The 26,800-nt window shown below is 43.4% G+C and overlaps 1 protein-coding gene across 2 annotated transcripts in view; it reads left to right on the forward strand.

Moving 5' to 3' along the window:
• The window catches only part of LOC140717362 (MAP kinase-activated protein kinase 2), a 199,269-nt gene that overhangs the window by 158,557 nt on the left and 13,912 nt on the right, over positions 1–26,800 (forward strand). For both annotated transcript variants that reach the window (XM_073030875.1, XM_073030876.1), the window contains exons 5-9: positions 6,922–7,048; positions 16,446–16,521; positions 22,726–22,850; positions 24,464–24,549; positions 25,564–25,644. In XM_073030875.1, coding sequence (XP_072886976.1) covers positions 6,922–7,048; positions 16,446–16,521; positions 22,726–22,850; positions 24,464–24,549; positions 25,564–25,644 — 495 coding nt within the window. The remainder of the gene's footprint in view (positions 1–6,921; positions 7,049–16,445; positions 16,522–22,725; positions 22,851–24,463; positions 24,550–25,563; positions 25,645–26,800) is intronic.

Consider the following 26,800-nt stretch of genomic DNA (forward strand, 5'->3'; position numbering starts at 1 on the left):
CAGTGTAGAGCAGGCCCCTCCGGCCCTTTGAGCTACGCTGTCCAGCAAACCCTCGATTTAACCCTTGTCTAGTCACAGGACGATTTACCTACCAACCAGTACATCTTTGGACTGTGGGAGGAAACCGGAGTACCCGGAGGAAACCCATTTGGTCACGGGGTGAATGTACAAACTCCTTACAGGCAGTAGCAGGAAGTGAGCCCGGGTTGCTGGTATCCTCCTCCACAGATGCTGCTCGACCTGCTCAGTCGTCTGAGCGTAGGGGTTGCTGATCAGAGCGATGAAATGATTTGAGCTTTTTATTCCGTCTTTCTTGCGTCTAATCTGTTTTGTTTTTACACCCCTTCTGATGAGGCTCAATGACACCACACTTGTCCACATTTGCCCCCTGTGCCTGCTCCTGCTACCTGGTGATATCCCTACAGAAACATTTTACTTTCTCCTCGCTTTTGCCTTTTCTTCCTAACTGTATAGCGTTAGTAATGTTTGGTTTCTTGAGTGTTGGCCAATAAGATTGTTAGGCATAGGAGCAGAATTCGGCTATTTGGCTTATCCATTGTCCCTCTCAACCCCATTCTCCAGCCTTTGCTGCCCTAACTATTCAAGAACCTATCAACCTCTGTTTTAACTATACCCAGTGCCATCTGTGGCAACGAATTCCACAGATTCACCACCATCTGGCTGAAGAAATTCCACCTGATCTCTGTTCTGAAGGGATGCCCTTGTACTCTGAGGCTCTGCCTTCTGTTCCGAGACTCCCCCACTATTGGAAACATCCTCTCCATGTTCACTGTCTCTAAGCCTTTCAATATTTGATCCTGCCTCATTCTCCTAAACTCCAGTGAGTACAAGCCCAGAGCCATCAAACGCTCATAATACATTAACCCTTTCATTTCCGGGATCATCTAAGTATGACTGAATTGACTTTATTTCTTAGATCCTTCGCATACATGAAGTGTAAATATCTTTACATCTCCATCTAAATGTGCAATGTGCAATCACAGTAATTTATAATAAATAGAACAGTCAATGTAATATAGATTACACTTAAATCAGCGTGAATTCATCAGTCTGATGGCCTGGTGGAAGAAGCTGTCTTGGAGCCTGTTGTTCCTGGCTTTTATGATGCAGTTCAGTTTCCCGGATGGTAGCAGCTGAAATAGATTGTGGTTGGGATGGCTTGGGTCCCCAGTGATCCTACAGGCCCTTTTTACAAGCCTGGCCTTGTAAATGTCCTGAATCGTGGGAAGTTCACAACTACAGATGCACTGGGCTGTCTGCACCACTCTCTGCAGAGTCCTGCGATTAAGGGAGATACAGTTCCCATACCAGGCAGTGATGCAGCCAGTCAGGATGCTCTCAATTGTGCTCCTGTAGAAAGTTCTTAGGATTTGGGGGTCCATACCAAACTTCCTCAGCCATCTGAGGTGAAAGAGGCGCTGTTATGCCTTTTTCACCACACATCTGGTGTGTACAGACCACATGAGGCCCTCGGTGATGTGGATGCCGAGGAACTTGAAGCTGTTTACCCTCTCAACCCCAGATCCATTAACATCAATAGGAGTTAGCCTGTCTCTATTCCTCCTGTAATCCTCAACCAGCTCCTTTGGTTTTGCAGGAGAGGTTGTTTTCTTGACACCACTGTATCAGAGAGACGACTTCTTCCCTGGAGGTCACCTCGTTATTGCTTGAGATAAGGCCAATCAATGTAATATCTGACCATCCACTCTGGTTAAACCTGCCTACACATGCTGATTTTTCTCTTCTGTCCATTAAATAATTCTCAATACATGCTGCAGTATCACCTCTAATCTCCTGGGCCTAGATCTTGTATGTGGCAGCTTAGCAAATACATTGAACTATTTCAACCTGGAATTCAGTAAACCACAAGCAAAGTTGTTGCCTGAGACTGCTGTCATTGCTCCCTGCCTGATAATTGACCACCTCAATCACTGGTTCGTATCTCTGCTAAAATCTGCTTTAGTAGCAAACCCTTCCGGTTTAACGTGGTGCTGGGGAAACACAGTGACGCCTTACTGGCAGCAATCAAAACTACTACATCCACGACATTTCTCATGTCCTCAGTTTTCTCTGCAACTTCCGATTCCCGGGCCCTGACTGCCTCATCTTTGTACTGGATGTTCAGTTCCTATACAGTTCTACCCCCCCTCCCCACCAGGAAGGCCTCAAAGCCCTTCACTTCTTTCTTGACAAAAGAACCGACCAATCCCCCTCCTCTGTCTGGCAGAACTGGTCCTCACCCTGAACAATTTTTTCCTTGGACTCCTCCCGCTTTCTCCAAACCCAAGGGTAGCCTTGGGTACTTGCATGGGCCCAAGTTATGTCTGCCTCTTCGTGGGCTATAGAGAACAGTCTATGTTCGGAGCCTTCCCCGGTTATACTCCCCAGCTCTTCCTCCACTCCGTTTATGACTGCATTGGTGCCGCTTCATGCTCCCATGCTGAGCTTATCAACTTTCCCTCTAACTTCCACCCAGCCCTTAAATTCACTTGGTCCATCTCTGACACCTCTCTTCCCTTTCCTGATCTCTCTGTTTCCATCTCTGGAGACAAACCGTCAACCCCCATCTTTTGTAAACCTCCGCTGACACTACCACCCCGCAGCCCCCCAGTAAACGCCTACAAATATGCACATCACTAGGTTGTATACAGTATACATACTTTGATTTAAAATAAAATTAAGTTTGAATGTCGAGATAATGTTCTTTCACTGTACTTTTTTCATTTTACACAGTAACTGACTTCCATGATCAATTTACCATTTAGTTCTTCATCTTAATATATTGCTTTTATTTTGAACTTTCACTGTTGAGCTAATTTTGTCCCAGATTATTGAACAGTTTCGAAACCCCCATGGAATGTGGAAATGTAATTTCTTTTCCTTTCGAAACTGACCTTGTGTTGCACATCACATTTGACTTTAAGCTGTGTCAAGTGATGCTGTGTTAGACATCATGTTGCAAGATTCCAGCAATTGTGAAACACTTTCGATTAACGGCCAGTTTCAGGGTCGCTTTCAAGGACTCTACAACTAGTGTTCTCAATAAAATTTATTTTTGTATTTGCACAGATCGTCTTTCTTTTGCACATTGTCTTCTCTCAGTCTTTGTATGCAATTTTAATCGTTAATTCTGTTGCATTTCTGTGTTCTAGTGTGAATGCCCACAAGAAAATGAATCTTGGGATAGTCTACAGTGACGTGTGTGTACTGTGCAGAAGTCTTTGGCACATATGTATAGCTAGGGTGCCTAAGGCATTTGCACAATACTACATTTGTCAACATGGAGGGGAGAGGGTGTTTGTAAATTTGGTGGGAGCAAAGAAAGCTGGGAATGGTGAGGGTGGAGCACCACGGGAGGGGTGTGGACAGGTGGCAGAGAAGGTGTGCAAGGGGCAGCGGGGATAGTGCTGGTGCAGACACACCCAGCCCTGAGAAACTAAGCAAGGTTATTTGATTCCAAACAATTGGTTTATTGATCATTACAGAATGTCTCTCCGGTGCTTCCCGCTCCCTCCCCTCTCCCTTCCCCTTTTCCCACAATGATTCCCCCTCTCTCTGCCCCCTTCCCACTCTCAGTCCACAATAGAGACCCATATCAGGATCAGGTTTATCATCACTCACATATGCAATGAAATTTGTTTCTTTTTGTAGCCTCAGTACATTGCAATATATAAAATTCCTAACACGATAAAATCTGCAGATGTTGGAAATCTAAGGCAAAATCCAAGGAGGAACTCAGCAGGTCAGGCAGCATCTATAGAAACAGTCGACATTTTGGTCCAAGACCCTTCCTCAGGACTGGAAAAAAAGATGTGAAGTCAAAGCAAGAGGTGGAAGGAGGGGAGAAAGGAGCACAAGGTGACCAGTGATAGGTGAAACCAGGAGAGGGGAGGGGTGAAGTAAAGAGCTGGGAAATTGATTGCTGGAGGAGATAACAGGGAATCTAATAGGAGAAGGTAGAAGATCAGGGATGAAAAGGAAGGAGAAGGAGCACGAGAGGGAGGTGATGGGCAGATAGCAAGATAGAAGAGAGAGGGAAGCAGGAATGCAGAATGGTGAAGGGGTGGGGGGAAATTACCAGAAGTTCGAGAAATAGATGTTCATGCCGTCAGTTGGAAGCTACCCAGAAGGAATATAAGGCTTTGCTTCTCCAACCCAAGTGTGGCCTCACCGCGGCAGTAGAGGAGGACATGGACTGACTAAAATTACTACAGTACGGCACAAAAGTCTTAGGCACCCTAGCTATCTATCTATATATAAAATATGTGTGCCTAAGGCATTTTGCACGGTACTGTATATGTAGTTATATCTCTCTAGTATTGATTCCTTTTGAGAGTGTTTCCTGACAATAAACAACAGAGGGGGAAGAAAGAAAGGTTGAGAGTATTCCTTTATATTGTTGGAAGCTATTTAATGAAATGTCATGAAACAGGGTCTTGATCCATAATGTTGATTTCTCCTTTGCCTCACAGATCCTGCTTGACCTGCTGGGCTCCTCGAGCAGCCTGTTATTTTTTGTGGGAAATGAAAATTCTGAATCATAAACTGCAAATCTTCTCTAAAATCTAATTCTAAGTTGACAGTGAGTGGCCACTTTATTAGGTACACCTGTACCCCTGCTCGTTAATGTAAATATCTAATCAGCCAATCCTGTGGCAGCAACTCAATGCATAGAAGCATGTAGACACGGTCAGGAGGTTCAGCTGTTTTTCAGTCTGAACATCAGAACGGGGAAGAAATGTGATCTAATTGACTTTGACCGTTGAATGATTATTGGTGCCAGACAGGGTGGTTTGAGTAACTGCTGATCTCCTGGGATTTTCATGCACAACTGTCTCTAGAGTTTACAGAGAATGTTGTGAAAACCAAACAAACATCCAGTGAGCAGCAGTTCTGTTGGCAAACATGCCGTATTAATGAGTGAGGTCTGAGGAGAACGGCCAGACTGGTTCAAGCTGACAGGAAGGCGACAGTAGCTCAAATAACCAAGTGTTATAACAGCGGCGTGCAGAAGCGCATCTCTGAACACACAACACAGCGAACCTTGAAATGGATGGGCAACTGCAGCAGAATGCCATGGACATACACTCAGTGGCCACACACAAAATGCTGGAGGAACTCAGCAGGTCAGGCAGCGTCTATGGAAAAGAGTAAACAGTTGATGTTTCAGGCCGAGACCCTTCACCAGGACTCAGTGGCCACTTTATTAGGTACAGGAGGTATTTGATTAAGTGGCCAGTGAGTGTAGGAGGTAATCATGCCAGTATTACGGGAGCCAAATAAAAATGATGTCCTTTGTTACAAAGAGGGTTTTGCTACAGTTTCATAGATTCATAGAGTTAATCTGCAGAGAGAGGCCCTTCAGCCCAACTCATCCATACTGACCAAGATGACCATCTGTGTTAATCCCATTTTCCTGCATTTGGGTCACATTCCCCTAAACCTTTCCCATCTCTGTACTTGTTTAAATGTCCCAAAAATTGCATCTGAGATCACCTTTTAACTCTTCTCCTTCTCACCTTAAACCTGTGCCCTCTAGTACTAGACTCTCCTTTCCTGGACAAAATGTCTGTGACAATATATCATATCTGTTACTAAGGGTTTTGTTGGAGAACAGGATCCAGCTTTCATACTCTTCTGGGTTCAAAGTTCAAAATAAAATTATTGTCAATATACATACATGTGGCCATATACTACCCTGACATTCATTGCATCAACAACAAACTCCTCACAAAGACAGAGAAGCAAACAACATGCAAACTCTTATGACATAGAACTGGGGTTCCCAACCTTTGGTTTACAGACCCCTTGCTTGATCGTGTTGCTCTATGGTTGGGAACCTCTGCTGCTAACTACTATGCTACTCTGCCACCCCTGGTAAATGCCTGTGAGGAAAAGAAGGCCTTCAGCCCATCGAGTATGTGCTGGCTCTCAGTCCAATCCCATAAATACTGTTATATTTCTTAATTTATTGGGATACAGTGTGGCCCTTTGAGCTGCTGCTGCTAGCAATCTCGCGATTGAACCCTAGCCTAATCATGGGCAATTTACAATGGTCAATTAACCTACCAACTGGTACATCTTTGGTCTTCAGAAGAAAACTGGAGCATCAGGAGGAAACCCACAAGTCATGGGGAGAGCGTACAAACTCCTTACAGGCAGTCACAGGCATTGAACCCTGATCACCTGTGTTGTGCTACCCACTAGGCTACCATGCCGCCCCTGGTAAATGCCTGCAAGAAAATGAATCTCAAGGTAGTAGATGGTGAGATATACATACTTTGATAATAAACTTTTGAGAACATTGAAAGGATGTTCAGGGAGAAAGATGCCTCCATAAGTATTCCTAAATTGAGGGGAAAGTGGACACATTAATTATTATAATGGAGCAAGTGAGAATTAAGGCTTTCTTGTATATTACCTTTCACAGCTACAGCATAACTGGAGGAAAATAGGAAAACTACAATTTGTACATTTAAAAATAGTGCACTCTTTTCAAATCGAGTTCAAATTACCTGAACTCGATTTCATTCGTTGCCCCCTCCACCTCTCCCACCTGCCACTGGCTGGGTTAGATCACAACCTGTCCAGTGACCACCTCTTTGTAACCAATCGGCAGACTGTGGTTTAGAGTGGCTGGGGAAGCCGATTTTTTTCTAAGATTCAGAGGCATTGCTCTCGGCTCTGGCCTCTATCCCGTCACAAGTGAAAGTGCTTTCTCTGAACTGTCCGAACGCCCACTTCTGGTTTTTTAACCTTCACCTACTCTGGGTTACGAACGGGCCTGTGGTGTGTCCTGATTGCGGTTAGCTTCATTCAGCAACATCAACAACTTGCAACAAGAGACTTGGATTTTAAACTATTTCCATGGTTAAATTAATTTTTTTTCTCTCGTTTCAGCCAGAGAATCTGTTGTACACCTCCAAACGACCCAACGCTGTACTAAAGCTAACAGATTTCGGCTTTGCCAAAGAAACTACTAGCTATAATTCACTAGCCACTCCTTGCTACACCCCTTATTATGTGGGTAAGTTTACCAGTCTGACTTCAGCAGGCAAAACCTTGTAGTGAAACTTATGTGCAGCACAAGTTCACTTTTCGAAACTGTTTCAAAAGTCTTGTTGCAGTTAGTCATTCGAGCATCTCGAGACTGGGTGAATTACTTGTCATGATTTGGAAAATACGTTTTTTTGTACATGTCACTAAGGGCAGAAACACTGTCACTGCTAAAATAAGCATATGGTTCTGTTATTCATCCAGTCAAATTCAACACTGGAAATCAGAGGGAGTTGATTTTGCAAAAGTCAAGCCTTTGTCTTCTGATGGGACAAGGAAAAATGATGATAGTGGAGTTGCTGTTGTGTCATGTTTCTGTTGACGTTGACCGTAAGAACTTTGAACTTTAATGTCCAATAGAGATGATGTTATTTCTAAAAAGAAGTGGAATCCAGATTATACTCTCTTCATCACACCTCTTATTAGACCTTTGTGATCTACCGCTGATGATGTGCTTTGTGATGTGAGGGATGGTGTTCAGCTTGCTGTTCAGTGAGGTTTACTCGTCTTTGCGATGAACTGCAGCTGTGCCAAAAGGCTTCAGGTTCCTGGATCGGCTCCAGTGTTGACTGGCTTTGTGGCTGTGATCTCACTTTCAAGAACTTCAGTTCTGAATGTTACTTGCTTATTTTATTGTTTGCATGGTTTATTTTTCTTCTGCACTTTGGGGTTTTAACGGTCTTTTTTCATGGGTTCTATTGTGTTTTGTGGCTACCTGTAGGGAGACACATCTCATGGTTGTATATAGTATACGTACTTTGATAATAAATGTACTTTGAACTTTAAGCCTCCCAAGGTCAACAGTGTTGAGGAGGGAGGACTAGATGCACACTGGTCATGTGAAATAAGATGCATATATGTTGCAATGGGCAGGTCATCAGAAATAAAAAGGACTGTTGAACACGATGAACTTAACAGTACTAACACAGAGCTGGCCATCTGAAAATAAACAGATTGGGATGAAACACGTGATTGGTTAGCACGATAGTGTAGCAGTTAGCACAACGCTTTACAACGCCAACAATTGGGGTTCAATTCCCACTGTTCTCTACAAGGAATTTGTGCATTTTTTCCGTGACCGAGTGAGTTTCCTCCAGGTGTTCTGGTTTCCAAAGATGTTACATCTATTCCATCTAACAGACCCTTGCCCACACATTTAACCTATCTGTATACCTCTGCAGATTCTCCGTATCCTCTGCATAATTTGCTTTTCCACTCGATTTAGTTTCATCAGCGAACTTAGATAGACTACACTCGTCCCCTCTTGCAGATCGTTAATGTATATCGTGATCAGTTGTGGGCCCAGCCCCAACACCTGCAGCACACTGCTCACCACTGATTGCCAACTAGAGTAACACCCATGTATCCCAGTCGCTGCTTTCTATTAGTTACTACTCTTATATCCATGCTAATACATCACCCCCACCCCCCACAACTCTATGCATCCTTATCTTATGGATAAGGTCTTTTATGCAGCACCTTATCAAACGCCTTCTGGAAATCCAAGTAAATAATGTCCATCTGTTCCCCTCTATCCACTGTGCTCATTGGATAGATGGATAGATTATGAATGTAAACAGAGGGATAATGTTGAAAGGGCAAATACATGAGGTGAGGAGAGTTGAGTTGGTTAAGGAGAACCAGTGTGGTCAATATGATCAAAGATGTTATTTAAGATGGGTCTAGGTCCTCCAAAGAGTTCTGGTTGATGGAGTTGCCCATGTGTTATTTGGGACAGTGATGAAGTCCTTTGAAATGAGGAAATGAGATTTCTGAAATATGTGGTGGATCCTTTGAAACTGCTTGTTAGTCATGGCTGGACTTAGTTATAAATGTCACGATGAATCAGACTGAACGTACAAATGAAACTTCGAGTGCAGTGACTACATGTTGTGCAAGTTAAAGATCATTCTTTAGGTGGAGAGCAAATTTGAACCTAGGAGCCCTGACTGGATGAAGACAAATTACAGGGCAGTGATAAACAGGTTGGAAGGAATAATGGAATATAATGGAAAATAGAGGTTAGGCATATGCTTCACAGAATTTGATTAAAATAAAAGAAGAATGTAGGGAATCTTTAGGAAATTTCTTTATTTATTTAGAGAAGTACACTGCCCAGCAACTCACCTATTTAACACTAGCTTCATCAGAGAGCAATTTACAATGACCAATTAACCAACTAATATTTTGGACTGTGGGAAGAAACCAGAGCACCTGGAGGAGAGCCAGGCATTCATGGCGAGAAGGTGTAGACTCCTTACAAATGGGGCTGGAATTGAACTCCGAGCTCTGACAGCCTGAGCTGTAATAGAGTTGCATTAACTGTGAGCCCTAATGGAGGAAAGCTCAAAATGATTTTAAGAAGCTCAAGGAAGATTGGTGGAGAATTCTCTGTCAGTTTCAGTGAGGTGAACTGTGGAGAGGGGCCAGTAGAGTTTCTCCAGCACTGGAGATTGCAGAAACATTGGGTTGGGCAGCATTTGTGGAAAGAGAAGCAGAACTATCACTTCAGGTCAAAGACCCTTTGTTTGAATTGGGAAAGAGATGAAAGGAATTGTTTTGAAGTTGCAGAGGATGTGGGAGGGGTAGATTGGGCAAAGGGAATCAGTCCATTAGGATTAGCTTGGAGATCCCCGAGTTTACATAGTCTGATCCATCCATAGGTTAAAGAGAGCTGTTAGAGCAATAGATAGATAGATTCTGCAGGTGCAGGAAATCTTGGGCAACACATACAAAATGCTGGAGGGGCTCGGCAGGTGAGGCAGCATCTTTGGAAGGGAATAATGGTCGTCGTTTTGGGCCGAGGCTCTTCGGGACAGACACACTGATGGATGGATGGGATTTGCAGATGATGGAGATTTTGAACAATGTGCACAACTCTGGAGGAACTCAGCAGGAGAGGCAACACTTATGGAGGGAAATAAACACTCGATGTTTCAGACCAGGACCCTTCAGGGTGGATGGATAGGGAGAGAGGTATAGGTAGTACTGCTATCCCACATTCCTGTAACCCAAGTTCATTCCTGACCTCTAGTGTATAGAGAGTCTGCAGGCCTGTATTCTATAAGACCTTGGAGCAGAATTGGGTCATTTGAATCATCAGCTCCGCTACTTGATCATGGCTGATCCATTCCCCTCACAACCCTATTATCCTGACCTTCTTCCCGTAACCTTTCACACCCTGTCTTAACAAGAATCTATCAGCTCCGCTTTAAATACACTCCATGACTTGGCCTCTGCAGCTGCCTCTGGCAATGAATTCCACAGATCCACCACCCTCGGGCTAAAGAAAGTCCTCCTCATCTCTGTTCTAAATGGACATCCCTCTGTTCTGATGCTAGACTCCCAAACTATTGGAAACAGCCTCTCTGCATCCACTCTATCCAGACCTTACAATATTCGATAGGTTTCAATGAGAACCCCTTCATTCTTTTAAATTCCAGTGAGTACAAGTCTAGAGTCATTAAACATTCCTCATATGATTGGCCTTTTAATGTGTTTGGTCACAATTAGTTCCTTCATTGAGGGCAGGGGTCCCAACCTCTGTTTTTATGCCATTAAGCAAGGGGTCCTTGGACCCAGGGTTGCAAACCCCTGGTTGGGAGTCTTGCTGGCCAATTGGCTCAGGAGAGAGAGAACCTTCTGGAGTTGATATTCATTTTAGTGTTTGATGGGAGTGTCCTTTTGGGGAACCTCTGGCAAGATACAACATTGTTTAATGCTGTTTTTGTACACAAGTGCAAAGGAGAACAAAATAATTGTTACTCCGTATCCAAGGCAGCACCAGAAGTACAAAATAAGGAAGAACACAAAAATTTTAAAAACTATAAATAGCTTTTATACAGTGCTGCAATGCTTTGAGAGGTTGGTCATGACTAGACAGAACTCCTGCCTCAGCAAGGACCTGGACCCATTGCATTTTGCCTATCGCCACAATAGGTCCACAGCAGACCTTTTTCAATGGCTCTCCACACGGCTTTAGACCACCTGGACAACACAAACACCTACGTCAGGATGCTGTTCATTGACTATAACTCAACATTTAATACCATCGTTCCCACAACCCTGATTGAGAAGTTGCAGAACCTGAGCCTCTGTACCTCTCTCTGCAATTGGATCCTTGACTTCCTAACCAGAAGACCACAGTCTGTGTGGATTGGTGGTAATATATCCTCCTCACTGACGATCAACACTGGTGTACCTCAGGGGTGTGTCCTTGGTCCTCTGCTCTACTCTATATACACATGACTGTGTGGCCAGGCATAGCTCAAATACCATCTATAAATTTGCTGACGATACAATCATTGTTGGTAGAATCTCAGGAGGTGACGAGAGGGTGTACAGGAGTGAGATATGCCAACTAGTGGAATGGTGTCACAGCAACAACCCAGCACTCAACGTCAGTAAGATGAAAGAGCTGATTGTGGGAGGGTAAGACGAAGGAGCACATACCAATCCTCATAGAGGGATCAGAAGTGGAGAGAGTGAGCAGTTTCAAGTAACATGCACAACACGCTGGAGGAACTCAGCAGGTCAGGCAGCATCCGTGGGCCGAGACCCTTCGTCAGAACTGAAGAGGGAGGGGGCAGGGGCCCTATAAAGAAGGTGGGGGGAGCGTGGGAAGGTGAAGGCTGGTAGGTGCCAGGTGAAAAACCAGTAAGGGGAAAGTGTGTGTTGTGCGTGTTGCTTCGACACCCAGCATCTGCAGAATATTTTGTGTTTACGAGCAGTTTCAAGTTCCTGGGTGTCAAGATCTCGGAGGATCTAACCTGGTCCCAACATATCAATGCAGTTATAAAGAAGGCAAGACAGCATCTATGCTTCATTAAGAGTTTGAAGGGATTTGGTATGCCAACAAATACACACAAAAACCTCTATAGATGTACTGTGAAGAGCATTCTGACAGGCTGCATCACTCTCTGGTATGGGGGGAGGGCTACTGCACAGGACCAAAAGAAGCTGCTGAGGGTTGTAAATTTAGTCAGCTCCATCTTGGATACTAGCCTACGAAGTACCCAGGACACCTTCAAAGAGCGGTGTCTCAGAAAGGCAGCGTACATTATTAAAGACCTCCATTACCCAGGACATGCCCTCTTCTCATTTCTACCATCAGGAAGGAAATACAGAAACCTGAAAGCACACACTCAGCAATTCAGGACCAGCTTCTTCCCCTCTGCCATCCGATTCCTAAATGGGCATTGAACCCTTGGACACTACCTCACTTTTTTAATATATAGTGTTCCTGTTTTTCCACACTATTTTGAATCTATTCAATATACATATACTGTAACTGATATATTTATTATTATTTTATTTTGTTTTTTTCTTCTATATTATGTATTGTATTAAACTGCTGCTGCTAAGTTAACAAATTTCATGTCACATGCCGGTGATAATAAACCTGATTCTGATTGGTTGGATGTCCATAATCTGGTGCTAGGCAGAGAATTGTCGTGCATGAGGTGATTCTGACAAGAAATGATAAAATTTGGGGCAGGACGGTAGTGTAGTGGTTAGCACAACACCTTACAGTACCAGCGAGCCAGGTTCAGTTACTGCCGCTGCCTGTAAGGAGTTTGTATGTTCTCCCCATGACTGTGACTGTTTCCTCTTGGTGCTCACAGTCCAAAGACATACCAGTTGGTGGGTTAATCGGTCATTGTAAATTGCCCCGTAATGAGGCTAATTTTAAATTGGGGGGGGGGGATTGCTGGCCAGTGCGGTTGGAAGGGCCTGTTCTGCACTGTATCTCAATAAATAGTGGTGGTGGGTAGCAGGTGGAAGGATTGATCAGCCTTGCTGCTTGGGGAAGTCTCTGCCTTTGACTCTGCCTGTTCTGTTGTGAATGCTGTGCAGCTTCCACCTTCACGGCAGTGAAGCAGCCAGTCCGTGAACAGGAAATAAAAGTGAGTTTGTCTAAGAATTCAACCTGCTGTATTTGTGGAGCTTTTGGGTGACTGAAATCCCTGACTCGAAACTTTGAAACATGATCTAAGGATTTAAAATTGGTACTGTTACTGGAGCTGGAGAAGCCACTGCATCTCTGTGTGCTGCTATTTTACATAATATGAAAACTGCAAGGAACGCATGAGCTGAACGGCAGAAGGCTAACTTTTCCAAGAACACAAGCAAAATGGGAGTTTTTTTCAGAGTGGTTATCAGTGGGTAGTGGTGTCCCACAAGGTTCAGTTCTAGAGCAAGCTCTGCTCACTGCATAGACGTGGAAACAGATCAAGAGGGAGTGGTATTGAGTCTGCAAGATAAACAGTCCCTTTGAAGACCAAACGCCGATGCAAACTGATATTGATAAGACCTGAAAATCTGCTGAAACTGCATCTCATTCTAGCTGTTCGTCATTCTTTAGTTTTTAATCAGCAGCATGTTCCTGAAATTCAATGTCACATATAGACAATAGAACGTAAATAGTATAGCACCGGAACAGGTCCAGCCTACACTGTTCTGCTGAAGCTAATGATGTCCAGTTTTGCTGATCGTTTCCTGCTTTCACATAGTCCGTACACCTATTCTTCACACCTTCGTGTAATTGTTGATGACACAACCAGGAAAGCTCACCAATCTCTCTACTTCCTCAGGAGGCTGGAGAAATTCGGCATGTCCCCGTCGACTCTTACCGATTTTTAACTGAAGCCCCATCGAAAGCATTCTGCCTGGATGCATAACGGCAAGGTGTGGCAACTGCTGTGCACGTGGCCATGAGAAATTGCACAGAGCTCAGCTCAGCACAGGAGCAAGCCTCCCTTCAATGGACTCTGTCTACACTTCCGTCAGGAGCAGAGTTAAAAGGACTCTCAGAGCTTGCAGGAGGTTCTGCCCATGTTGGACATTCTCTCTTCTCCCCTTTCCCAGCAGGCAGAACATACAAAAGACTAAAAGTTCACATCAGCAGGCTCAAGGACAGCTTCTACCCTGCTGTTATAAGACTATTGAACAGTTCCCTAGTACGATAAGGTGGACTGTCGACTCATCGCCTACTTTGTTATGTACCTCGTTAACTACCTGCACTGCACTTCCTCTGTAACTGTATCACTTTATTCTGCATTCTGTTAATGTTTTCCCTTGTACTGCAGTACTATGCAAATGTCTTGGGTACGTACAGTATATATAGCTAGGGTGTCTAAGACTGTTGCACAGTACTGTGTTTGCCAACATGGAGCAGAGAGCGAGTTTATAAATCTGGCAGGATGTTGGGAATGGTGAGGGTGGAGCGCCTCAGGAGGGGTGTGGGACAGGTGGCAGAGAAGGAGTGCCAGGGGCTGGGTATGGCACGGGCGCAGAGGCACCCATCCCTGAGACACCAGGCAGGGTCATTTGATTCCAGACAATTGGTTTATTGATCATTACAGAATGTGTCTCTGGTGCTTCCCACTCCCCTCCCCTCTCCTTTCCCCTTTTCCTAACCATGATTCCCCTCTCCCTGCCCCCTTCTCACTCTCAGTCCACAATAGAGACCCATATCAGAATCAGGTTTATCATCACTCACATATGTCATGAAATTTGTTATTTTTTTGAGGCAGCAGGGCACTGCAATACATACAATCACTACAGTACTGTGCAGAAGTCTTAGGCACCCTAGCTATATCTAAGTGTCTCAGACCGTATTGTACCTTAATGCACTGTGTATGAAGTGATCTGTATCGATGGTCTGCAAAACAGGGTCCTTCACTGCACCTCAGTACACTTGTCAATAATAAACCAATTTAGATTGTGCAGTATATATCCCAGAAACATGACAAGGAACTGATAATGTGGTTCAGTCAAACTGACTGTTGTTAATATTGGCTGGTCACCAGGGAGAGGTCCCGTTCTACTGAGTGACATCACCTCTGACAGTATGACATTCAACGTCAGAGTTAATTTTATTGTCACCTGCACGAGTTCATATCGCTGGCCGGTGGTGTAGTGGATTCCACACTGGACTTCGAGGCGAGTGCTCCCGGGTTCGAATCCAGCCGGCTCCTTGTACACTTTCCATCCGTGTTGGGCTGAGCGTCGAGCTGGCAACTCGGCCTTGTAAAAAACAGACAGAAATGTTAAAGAAAGGGCAAAGTTGGCACAAGGCACAGAGAGAAAAACAATGACAGGTGCAGTGAAAAGCTTACCAGCAGCATCACAGGCACAGAGCATCAGAAGAAAAATACAAATTAAATTATACGCAGTTTTTTAGGAGAAAGAACACAATTAGAGCAAATAAAAGCCCATTGTTGTGCAAAGTAATGAAACTGATCATAGTGTTGCCAAACTGTAGTGATTAGGGTTGGTTCAAGGACTGAATGGTTGCTGTTCTTGAACCTGGTGGTGTGGGATTTGAAGCTACTGTACTTCCTGTATCTGTGAGAAGATGGCATGGCCCGGATGGTGGGGATTTTGATGATGGACATTGCCTTCTGGAGGCAGAGTCTCCTATGGGTACGGTAGGGAGGGATGCTTTGTGATGTTTTGGGCTGAGAGCACTTCTGTGCAGTTTCTTGTGTTCCTGAATTCACCTCTGACAGTGAAGCACTCAAGGGGATGGTAATGTATAAACTTACGACAGTACCGTGCTTGTCTTCGGCACACTAGCTACATACAAGGGGTGATTGATAAGTTCGTGGCCTAAGGTAGAAGGAGTCAATTTTAGAAAACCAAGCACGTTTATTTTTCAACATAGACCCCTCCTACAAGTGCGCACTTAGTCCATCGGTCGTGGAGCATACGGATCCCTTCTTTGTAGAAGTGGTCCACAGCAGGGGTGATTGATAAGTTCATGGCCTAAGGCTGAAGGAGATGAGTTATACAGCTCTTGTTACATGCACATGCAGTTTAACTCTTTGAGTGAAAATGCAGAAAGTTTGAAGTTAATAACATCTCCTTCTACCTTAGGCCACAAACTTATCAATCACCCATGCCGTGGACCACCTCCGGAGGTCCAAGACACCGACTTCTACAAAGAAGGAAGAAGGGATCCGTATGCTCCACGACCGCCGGACTAAGTGTGTAAATGTAGGAAAAATAAATGTGCAAGGTTTTCTAAAATTGACTCCTTCTACCTTGGGCCACAAACTTATCAATCACCTCTTGTAAAAGTGTGAAGACCTTTGCACGGCACTGAACCTCAATGAACTGTGTATGAAGTGATCTGTATGGATAGTTTGCAAAGCAGGGTTTGTCACTGCATGACAATAGTAATTGACAGCAAATACCCAGCATTCAGCCCAGCAGATGACCATGGGGTCACGAAGCCAAGCATTACCTCAGCACTGTAGCCAGGGCAACGTTCGGGATTAGTTTGGGCTCTGGGTTGGAGGTCAAGTGGACAGGGAAGTGGTTGGGAGAATGACCTTCAGTAATTTTTTTTTCTCTCTTTACAGCTCCAGAGGTTCTCGGTCCTGAGAAGTATGACAAATCCTGTGACATGTGGTCGTTGGGTGTCATCATGTATATTCTGTAAGTTCCACGTAGACATGGCTCCACACCAGTGGACAGCAGCTCTTGAATGAAAGAGGAGCCAGCGAGAAACTTGCTTTATAAAGCAATGTTTCCTTCAGTGCAAAGCTGAAACTTGGGTTGCGTGATAATGCGGCACAAACCCTTTAACGTATCTTTATCAAGTTTATCTACCCACTGCTTCCGAGTGGCAATTTTTCAAACCCAACATCAAGCAGTGAACTAGGGTGTTGCCTCTGAGAGCTGTGAGCTCCCAGATCCGCTCCCATCACACTTCGCACTGTTGGCACCCCACTGCACAGTGTCTTCCCAAACTATGACTAGTTTTTACAAGCTCAAGGGGAAAACAACAAGGAGCCTCTTCAAAGAAGGAACGCCAATCTCGATAGAGGCAACGGATGCTGGAATTGAGAGCAACAAATAATCTGCTGGAGGAAGTCAATGGGTTGAGCAGCATCTGCGGTGGGCAGAGGAACCGCCAACATTGATGCGCCAACATGAATTCCTTCTCCCCACAGATGCTTCTCAAATATTGAAAGAGTGGATGTAGAGAAGCTATTTCCAATAGACCTAGGACCTAGAATCCAAGACCAGTGAGCACAACAGCAGAATTAGAGGGACATCCCTTTAGAATAGAGATGAGGAGGAATTTCTTTAGCCTGAGGATGGGGAATCTGTACAATCCATTGCCACAGATGGCTGTGAAGGCCAAGTCATTGGGGATGTTTAGAGTGGAGGATGATAGGTTCTTGATAAGTAAGGGTGTCAAAAAGTACATGGAGAAGGCAGGTGATTGGGACTGGGAGGAAAATTGGATCAGCCATGATGAAATGGCGGAGCAGACTTGATGGGCTAAATGGCCTAATTCTGCTCCTATATCTTATGGTCTTCTCGAAAGCCTCCACATTCTTCCTGTAATGGGGCAATCAGAACTGAATGCAATGTTACAGATGTGGCCCAACTGGAGTTTTATAAATCTGCAACATAACTCCCCAAATCTTGAACTCATTGTCTAACTGATAAAGGCAATCATAACCATGCCATTCACCCATGACTTTGTGGGCTTTTTCCAGATACTCTGATCTCCTCCTGCATACCAAAGACGTACAGTTCGGGTTAGTGAACTGTGGGAGTGCTACGTTGATGCTGGAAGTGTGGTGACATTTGCCTAGCACAGTCCTCTCCGATTTGATGTGATGCAAATAATGTATGTTTCAAAGTTTTGATGCACACCTGGCAAACAAAGCTAATCTTTTATCTTTAATCTTCACCCCTCCATCATAGTTAAAAGGCAGTCAATTCTGTCTTGAGTTTGCCTTTGATAGTAGCTGTCAAAGCTTGGAATATTTGGCAGGTCAGGCGGCATCCGTGGAGAGGAACGCCAAGTTAATGCTTGGCCAATAACCAAAAGCTGAAAGTACATCTATTATCAAAGTTTGTATATGATATACAACCTTGAGATTCATCTCCTTAGAGGCAGCCACTAAACAAAGAAACCCCCAATAGATCTGATTCATGCAAACAACAAAAGCAAGCAAATGACTAAAGTTCATGAAAGTGAGTCCTCGGCCGGTCATCACCTCAGCTGGCCCAGTAGTTCGTTAGCTGCAGGCCACGGCCCCAATTCAGCACAGAGACGAATAAACCTCATGGAGTCGCGAGCTGAATCAGCTCATTCTGCGCCTCTTTCCTCGCCATTCACTAGCATACAGCTTTCGGCTCTGGGCACTTGGTCTGTGAGTGAATTAATACGTATTTTAAATCTTCTGCACCTATAGAAATGTGCCAGATTATGTCAACTAATCAGAATTTCAATTAGAAACACAGGATGTGCGTCATTAACAGATGATTAAACATTTGCGGTATCTTCAATGCCGTTATATTCCTGAGAATTCATAAGTAAGTGCTGCTTTTGAAATTGTCATCTCGATGGTGTTACCTATCGGTGTTCCATCTCGGGCAGGTGGCAGTGAAAATCACTGACTTTTCTTGCACTCTGACTTTGAAGTTTTGATTTTGCACTTGCACTGAAAAGTTCACAGTTGAATCAAAACTTAACAAGAACGTATGAAAAAGACAACCGCAAAATTACACCGTATCCCTGGAATACAGGGTCACCCACCAGGGTACCTGCTTCCTCCCCCCCACAATTCATATGTCAGATTTGATCTATCACACCCTTGTAAACAAGATGATCAAGGTTCAAGCTGTTAAATTTTATGTGTTGGTTGAAACAGAGAACAGTCTCAATGTCATTTCAGTTTGATAACAGCACTTGCCGTTTCCCATCGTCAGAAACAAAATGTCATTGTGACCTTTGTAGTACTTGAGACCAGTAAAATAGCAGGCAAAATCGCAACACAAGCACTGACTACAAACCTGGTCCCTGCTACACTCTCTCTTGAGCGGTTATTGAGAATATTGAAATTAAAGGCCTGCGATGGTGTGGCATCACCTATGACCCCAGGACATCCCAAAGGGTTTTTCAACAACCAATGACACATTTCTGAAGTCTGTTTTCTCACGGGTGGGGGGAAACAGAAACGAAAACAAAAAGGCTGAACTGCGGTGATTGATTACACTGGACAACATGTTTTTTTCAAAAGTGCTGCTTCCTCACAAATATTTCTTTTGCTTGAAGCTGAACACAAATATAATTTCAGACGACTTATATCATATAAGAATTTGGAGAAACAAGAAATTAACTTTTTTTTAATATAACGCATTCAGTTGCATAACGGTGCAGATACTTTGCGATAGTTCGACTAAGCTAAAACTGTTTTGTTGATGATTTTCATTTGTACTCAGTGTCTGAGGTTTCTCTCTTAGTGTCCAACAATAATCAGCCAGTATTGAGGGATTCCAGTTGCCCTGATACCATTCCTCCATGACTGAATTGTCCTGGTGAGACCTTTCACTGTGCTTGTCACTGACAGCGCCAAGATTAGCAGAGGAGAAATCTAAATGGGAATGCAGAAAGTGAATCTTCAGTGACATGTTGCACTTCATGGTTTTGTATGCTTGAAGCATGTTGTCAGCAACACGGACAGAACGCTGGAGGAGCTCAGCTAGCAAAGCAGCATCTGTGGAAAAGAGTAAACAGTCAATGCTTTACTTTGTTCCATAGACGCTGCCAGGCCAGGCTGAGTTCCTCCAGCGTTTTATGTGTGTTGGTTGGATTTTCTCTCGTTTATGTTGTCAAACAGCTGCAAGTGGTTTGGTGCTCTGTAGTTGGGAAGAAAATTTTTAAGAACATACTTGAATGCCTTCCGTATGATTGTCTCTGGTCTCCCTAGACATTCTTCGAATTGATTTGTGGACCAACAACAATGACTTCCTTAATCTTGCACCAGTTATTCTGACTTGAATTGTGAATTGAATATCAAGTGTAGGCAATTTCAAAAGAAAAGGTGCACCATAAGGAAATTTCAAGGTGATTTTCATGATCAGTTGTGCAAAATCCATAAGATACACCCAAAAGTGCTCAGGAAACAGAATCTTTGTTGTCCAGCGTAATTCATTTATCCGTGTTGTTTGAGAGAGAAGTTCTGCCCAGGGGTCTAAGGTTCCTTCTGTTAGATGCAACTTGGAGACAGTCCCTCCAGCTGATTAACTCCACACACACCATCAACCATCTGTTGCCTCTAATCCTAAACTAGAACATTCAACAGTCCAGCATGATATGGGCTGTGCCAACCCTTTAACATACTCTAATCCTTCCCTCCAAAGTAGACCTCCATTTTCCTTTCAATCATGTGCCTATCTCAGAGTTTCTTAAATGCCTCTACCACCACTCCTGGTAGTGTGTTCTATATACCCAGCTCTCTGTGTAAAGAAAAAACTACCACTGACTTCTCCCCCTGCTCCCCACCATACTTCCTACCTTAAACTTATGTTTCCTCATATTAGCCATTTCCACCCTAGGAAAAGTGTCTGACTGTGGGTTCAATCTGTGTTTCTTATCATTTTATACACCTCTATCAAATGAATCCCACATTCCCATCAAACCCCCCAGATTCCTCAACCTACCTGCATTCTGTAACCAGAGAACGGTGAATCTGTGGAATTTGTTGCCACAGGAAACTGTGGAGGCCGAGTCGTTGGGTGTATTTAAGGTAGAGGTTGGCAGATTCTTGATTGGTTGGGGCATGAAGGGATACGGGGAGAAGGCAGGAGATTGGGAATTAGAGGGAAAATGGATCAGCTGTGATGAAATGGGCCGAAACGGCTTAATTCTGCTCCTTTGATATTATGGTCTAAATTAGAGTGGCCATTTGGCCTACCAACCTGAATGTCTTTGGTACGTGGGAAATCCAGAATATCCAGAGGAAACGGAGAGCGTGCAAATTCCATATAGTTAGCACCAGAGGTTTGAACTTGAGTCTCTGGTGTTGTGAGATGGCAGCCCAACTGTGCCACGGTTGTTGACTTAGCGCAAGGAATCTTTTATTTCTGCTTGGGAGCTGGGTTGACACCTTAAAGTGATTGCGCTTTTGACAATACACCATTCCCTTGGTACAGCACTGAAACATTATTCTCTCATTAAAGCTAGAATCTCTTGAGTATTCATTGAACGTTTGACAGACTCTAAAACACTCACTTTATGCAAATACGTGATAATTTTAACCAGCAATCATTCCTAATGCTAGACTGGTTGCACCTTCTACAGATGCTGTTAACCACTTTCATTATAAGAACACTTTCTACTAAAGAAAGAATGCAAACATTACTGTAATACCCTCACCGTAGGCTTGTAATGAGTTAGCTACTATTATGAACTCAACTATCAGCAACATAACTCTGTGATGTATGGGGATTAACGAAGGAAAGTCTATACCAGTAAATAAATGTCTAGGATGGATATGATTCGGGTAAACACAGAAAAAAACATAAAGTTTGAATATTTCTTCGAAGAAAAATAAGACTAGTATGAATACTGACTTCCCCATGCAAGTTTACTGTTTGCCAGGAAGCAATAATTTAGCTCACACCGGTATAAATGTAGATTGAAATTGTATTGATAAAATATTTTAAGCTATAGCAAACAAAATAAAGAAAAGGGTCTGTTACAAATATGTCAGTCTATAGCGTGCATGTAATCGTTAGAGCTCATTCATTGTCGCATAATCAATCCAGTTTGCTTCATTTTGTTTACTGACGGTACCGAAACGCTTCTGCGTTGAAGAACCAGTCCAAGCAAGCAAAAATAAATAAATGACCACACAATATCCAGGGAAAAAGGTGTTAAACTTCCAATATTGTGTGCTAGCTGATAACTGAAAGTTATCTGCAAATTCTCCATGAGACAATAGGCAGCACAAGGGTTTTCTGACTTCTGTATCTGTCCTTCCAAATTTAGTTCTGGAGTGTTCCAGCATGTTCTTCTATCCTGTTTGTTGTCCATTTCCATTCTTTTTCAAAACTCCTTCAATCCCGTGCTGTCTATAGAAAATGGCTACCTGTTCTTTTCCCGGGCATCTTATTGGCCAAAATGTTACAAGACAAATCCTGCTGGCTTTTTCAACAAGCCTAGCTTTTTAATGAGTTTTAGTTTTATTTTAAACAGCAAAAATGAAATACTCAATTGTTTAATGTAATTAAAAGAACACTTTTTTCTATATATGGATTTGCAGTTTGAGAAGATCAGTAAAAAAATAAAATGACCAACAGCATAACTGTATTAATAAAATAAAGTATGATGTTAAACCAGAGCATTACATTAGTTTTGTTTGTCACGAGTGCTTTGAAACAAACAGTGAAGTGTGTAATTTGTGTCAAGTCAGATCAGTGAGGATTGTGCTGGCCTGTAACTGTCACCACGTTCCCTGCTCCAGTACAGCATGCCCATCACTTACTAATCCTAACCCCTATGGAATGGGGGAATGTGGGAGGAAACTGGAACATCCGGAGGAAACCCAAATAGTAATGGAAAGAACGCACAAACTCCTTACGACAGCATCAGGAATTGAAGCCCAATCATACCACTGTAATAGTGTTAGCTTACTGCTGCATGACAGTGCCAAAGAATTCACCATCCCAGAGGGGACACACTCCTTGAATCAAAATAATGGTGATACTCTAACCGATGGAATCAGTGGACGTTTTAGATGTTTTACTCATTGCTGGAGATGACCTTTGGTTCATTTCGGTTGTTTGGTTGAGAACTGTGTCTGTAACGGCCCTTCTCTCTACCGATACACGCAGGCTATGTGGATATCCTCCATTCTACTCCAACCATGGACTGGCCATCTCTCCTGGAATGAAGAGACGAATCCGAATGGGACAGTATGAGTTTCCAAATCCAGAATGGTCGGAAGTTTCGGAGGAAGGTAGTCCAGTTCTCCTAAGCTGCTTTGCTATACCTGCCTTTTACTTCATGTATGAGTGTGTGTGAAGAAGGGTATACATTTCTACAAGCAAACTTTACTTCTGAAAATAAACTTTGCATACATACACTAATATAATTTAGCAGTATTGTGTTAACTGTTTACTTAAAGGAGAATAAAGTCCAGACTTATTTGTTTTAAATGTCTTCTATTATAATTAAAATCTGTATTCCCCATACTCTAGATTGTGTCATGGTGAGACAGGTTTGTGGTACCACTGCACGTACTTGCATAAAAACAGTTGCATTTTAGTACGATGAATAGATTCACAGAGTCGTGCAGGGAACAGGCCTTCCAGCTCAGCTGATCCCCACATCATCTCGAAGGCTGGTGTGTCTGAAGTTTTCAGCAGGGTTTGGGCAACAAACAGGCACAGGAGGAATTCAACGAGTTGAGCAACGTCTATGGAAGGAAAGGAATTGTCGATGCTTTACGTCGGAATCCGGCCCTCACAGACGCTGCTCACCCCACCGAGTTCCTCCAGCAGATTGTTTGTAGCTCCAGGTTTCAGTGTTTGAGGTCCCTCATTCCTCAGTTTAATACGATCTCCCTGACCTGGGTGTGACTGGTGGGGGGGTTTCCCCTGGGGGACATCACATCACTGGGCCTTTGACGCAACCAGACAGAGAATTCATACAGTGTTCCCACCTTCCAGAAGGCAGAATGTGATTGGCATCATACATGTTGACCAGAAAACCAAATTTGGTCTCTTCTATGTTGGAGAAACCAAATACAGATTGGGTGTCTATTTAACAGAATAGTTCTGTTCGGTCCCCAAAGGTGACTGAATACTGTTGGGAAAGCTGCCAGTGTTCAAATGAATGTACACTTGTGTGTACTTTATAAGTTATGACACCTTTTCTCCATCATTGCAATATTAGGAGCTCTATTTTGAACTAGTTTAGATCTAGATCTTCACACTTTGCCTGAGACTATTGTCAAATTCTCCTTTTTGAACACATTCTGATGTACTCATCGTCATCATTATGTGCCGTGTGGTATGACACGGGCAGTCGTGGTCTTGACCATGATCTTTGCAAATTTTCTACAGACGTGGTTTTTCCATTGCCATTGGCTCGGGGCAGTGTCTTTACAAGATGGGTGACCCCAGCTATTATCAATACTCTTCAGAGATTGCCTGCCCGGCCTCAAGTGGTTGCATAACCAGGACTTGTGATATGCACCAGTTGCTCATACGACCATCCATCACCTCCTCTGATTACTTCACGTGACCTGCAGTCTAGCAGAGGGAAAGAGCGCCTTACACCTCCTTTGGCCGAGCCATATCTCCATCCCACCAGCTAGCAGCAAATTATACATGGTTTTAAACCTTCAGCCGCCTATTACTCATCCAGGGACATTGACCCGCCAAGATTAAAGAGAAATAGTAGCTTAATTTGTCACGTGTACACAGAAGTGTCAAAATCAGTGAAATGCCCCGTTTTCATCAACATCCAATACTGTCCGAGGATGTGCTGGGGGAAGGCCACAGCTGAGACACTGAGATTCAATTGCAATTCTAACTTCCACTGGGTTTGTTTCTGTGAATTTTTCAGCCAAGCAATTGATCAGACATCTCCTGAAGACCGAGCCAACACAACGGATGACCATCATGGAATTCATGAACCATCCCTGGATTAATGTATGTTGTTCATTGCACATGTGGATTGGAATTGAAACTTCCCCTATCAAAATATGACTTCCCTACACTCATTAATTGGTTCTTAAGCTTTCATTTCTTTAGCTTTCTGTTCCATATTTTTCCACCAATTCTTTCCTCTCCAATTTTTAGACCAAAAGACCATTGAACATCGCAGCAGATTTAGAGCATTCAGACTATCAAGTCTGCTCTGCCATTCCATCATGGCTGATTTATTATCCCTCTGAGCCCCATTCTCCTGCCTTTTCCCCGTAATCTTTGACACCCTTATTAATCACTGAGCTATCCACCCTCTGCTGCCCTCAGAGGGGCTGCTGGGTCGCGATGCTGTCAGAGGTGTTATCGAAATTCTGAGATTTATGAATCGGAATGTGGTTCTTATTGGCCTCTTTCAATTCTCTGTTTGTTTCATGTTCTCGCCCATTCTTTCTTATTGTGGATTGGCGGGCAGGGGGTTTGGGTGATCTGTTAGTTTTTGTGTGAAGGAGGGGTTGGGGGTGTTTGGAGTTTGTGAGTTTCTGTTTTCTTTTTCTTTTCATGCGGGGGGGGTGGGTTGATGTCTTTCTTTCAACTACTTATATGGTTTCCTGTACTCTATGGCTATTTGGAGAAGTCAAATCTCAGAGTTGTATTCTGCATACGTACCTTGACAATAAAATGAACCTTTGAATCTTTGAAATATACCCAATGACTTGGCCTCCACACACGTCCATGGCAAAGAATTCCACAGATTCACTACCCTCTGGCTAAAGAAATTCCTCATCTCCGTTCTAAAGGAACATAGTTCTATTCTGATGCTGTGCTCTCTGGCCCTAAACTCCACCACTATAGGAAGCATCTTCACCTCGCCTCTCAATATTCGATTAGCTTCACTCAGGAAATAACTTCAGACTTTCAAAGTGATCTTTGTAGTCTATGGTTTCATCTATTGATGGAAGTTTGTTTTGTTACACTGAATGGGGACTGATTTTGCTGTGTGGTATTTCCAATCTTTAGCAATCGAATCAGGTTCCACAGACACCTCTTCACACCAGCAGAGTCCTGAAGGAAGAGAAGGACCTATGGGAGGAAGTGAAGGTAAAATGGATTCCAGTGTTATTCAAAATCAGAATCATGTTTATTATCACTAACATATGTTGTGAAATTTGTTGTTTTGTGGCAGCAGTACATTGCAAAACATTAAAAATTACAATAAGAAATATATTTAAAAAAATAAGTAGTGCAAACAGGGAGCAAAATAGTGAGATTGTGTTAATGGGTTCATGACCTATTCAAAAATCTGATGGTGGATGGGAAGAGCCTTTCCTAAAATGTTGAAAGTGTAACTTCGGACTCCTGTGCCTCATTTCTGATAGCGTCAATAAGAAGAGTGGATATTCTGGCTATTGGTTTCCATAATGATGGACGTGGACTTTCTTGAGGCATCGCCTTTTGAAGAGGTCCTCAATGCTGGGGAGGCTAGTGCATATGATGGAGCTGGGTCTACATACAACCCTCTGCAGCCAGCTGAGAAAACTGACCGGGGGCAATGCTGGAAATTCTTGTGTGAGGACATTCGTAGAAGTGAGGGTTATGTCTTGTGGGTTCAGGGCATGATTCAAAAGGGATGAGTCAGTTCATGTGTCCTATAAGCAGAAAACAATCCACTCTAGCTTCATCCAAGTACTATCCCCCCAACACTTATTATGAAAGGATAGATAGTAACAGCCATATAACACCTTTTCAGTTCTCCCAGAATACCATGTGCATGTATGAGGTTGGGTGGCAGGGTTGTGGAAGCTGGATCAGCGAAGCTATTTAAAGAGGTACATAACATTTTTGAATGTTCATGGAACTGAGGGCTGTAGGGAATTGGAACAAAAGAAATGAGACCTGGAGCAGATCAGGCAGAATCAGAATCAGGTTTAATATCACCGGCATGTGTCATGAAATTTGTTGACTTTGCAGCAGTGGTACAAAGCAATACGTAATAATAGAACAAATATGAATTACAGTAATTATATATATTAAATAGTTAAATAAGTAGTACGCAAAAAGAAATCAAAAAGTAGTGAGGTAGTGTTCGTGGGTTCAATGCCCATTCAGAAATTGGATGGCGGAGGGGAAGAAGCTGGTCCTGAACCGCTGACTGTGGGCCTTCAGGCTCCTGTACCTCTTCCTTAATGATGGATGCCACCTTTTTGAGTTATAGCTCCTTGATGATGCTGTGGACACTACGGAGGCTAGTGCTCAT

Source organism: Hemitrygon akajei, chromosome 27 (assembly GCF_048418815.1).
Source record: "Hemitrygon akajei chromosome 27, sHemAka1.3, whole genome shotgun sequence".
NCBI classification, from domain to species: Eukaryota; Metazoa; Chordata; class Chondrichthyes; order Myliobatiformes; family Dasyatidae; genus Hemitrygon; species Hemitrygon akajei.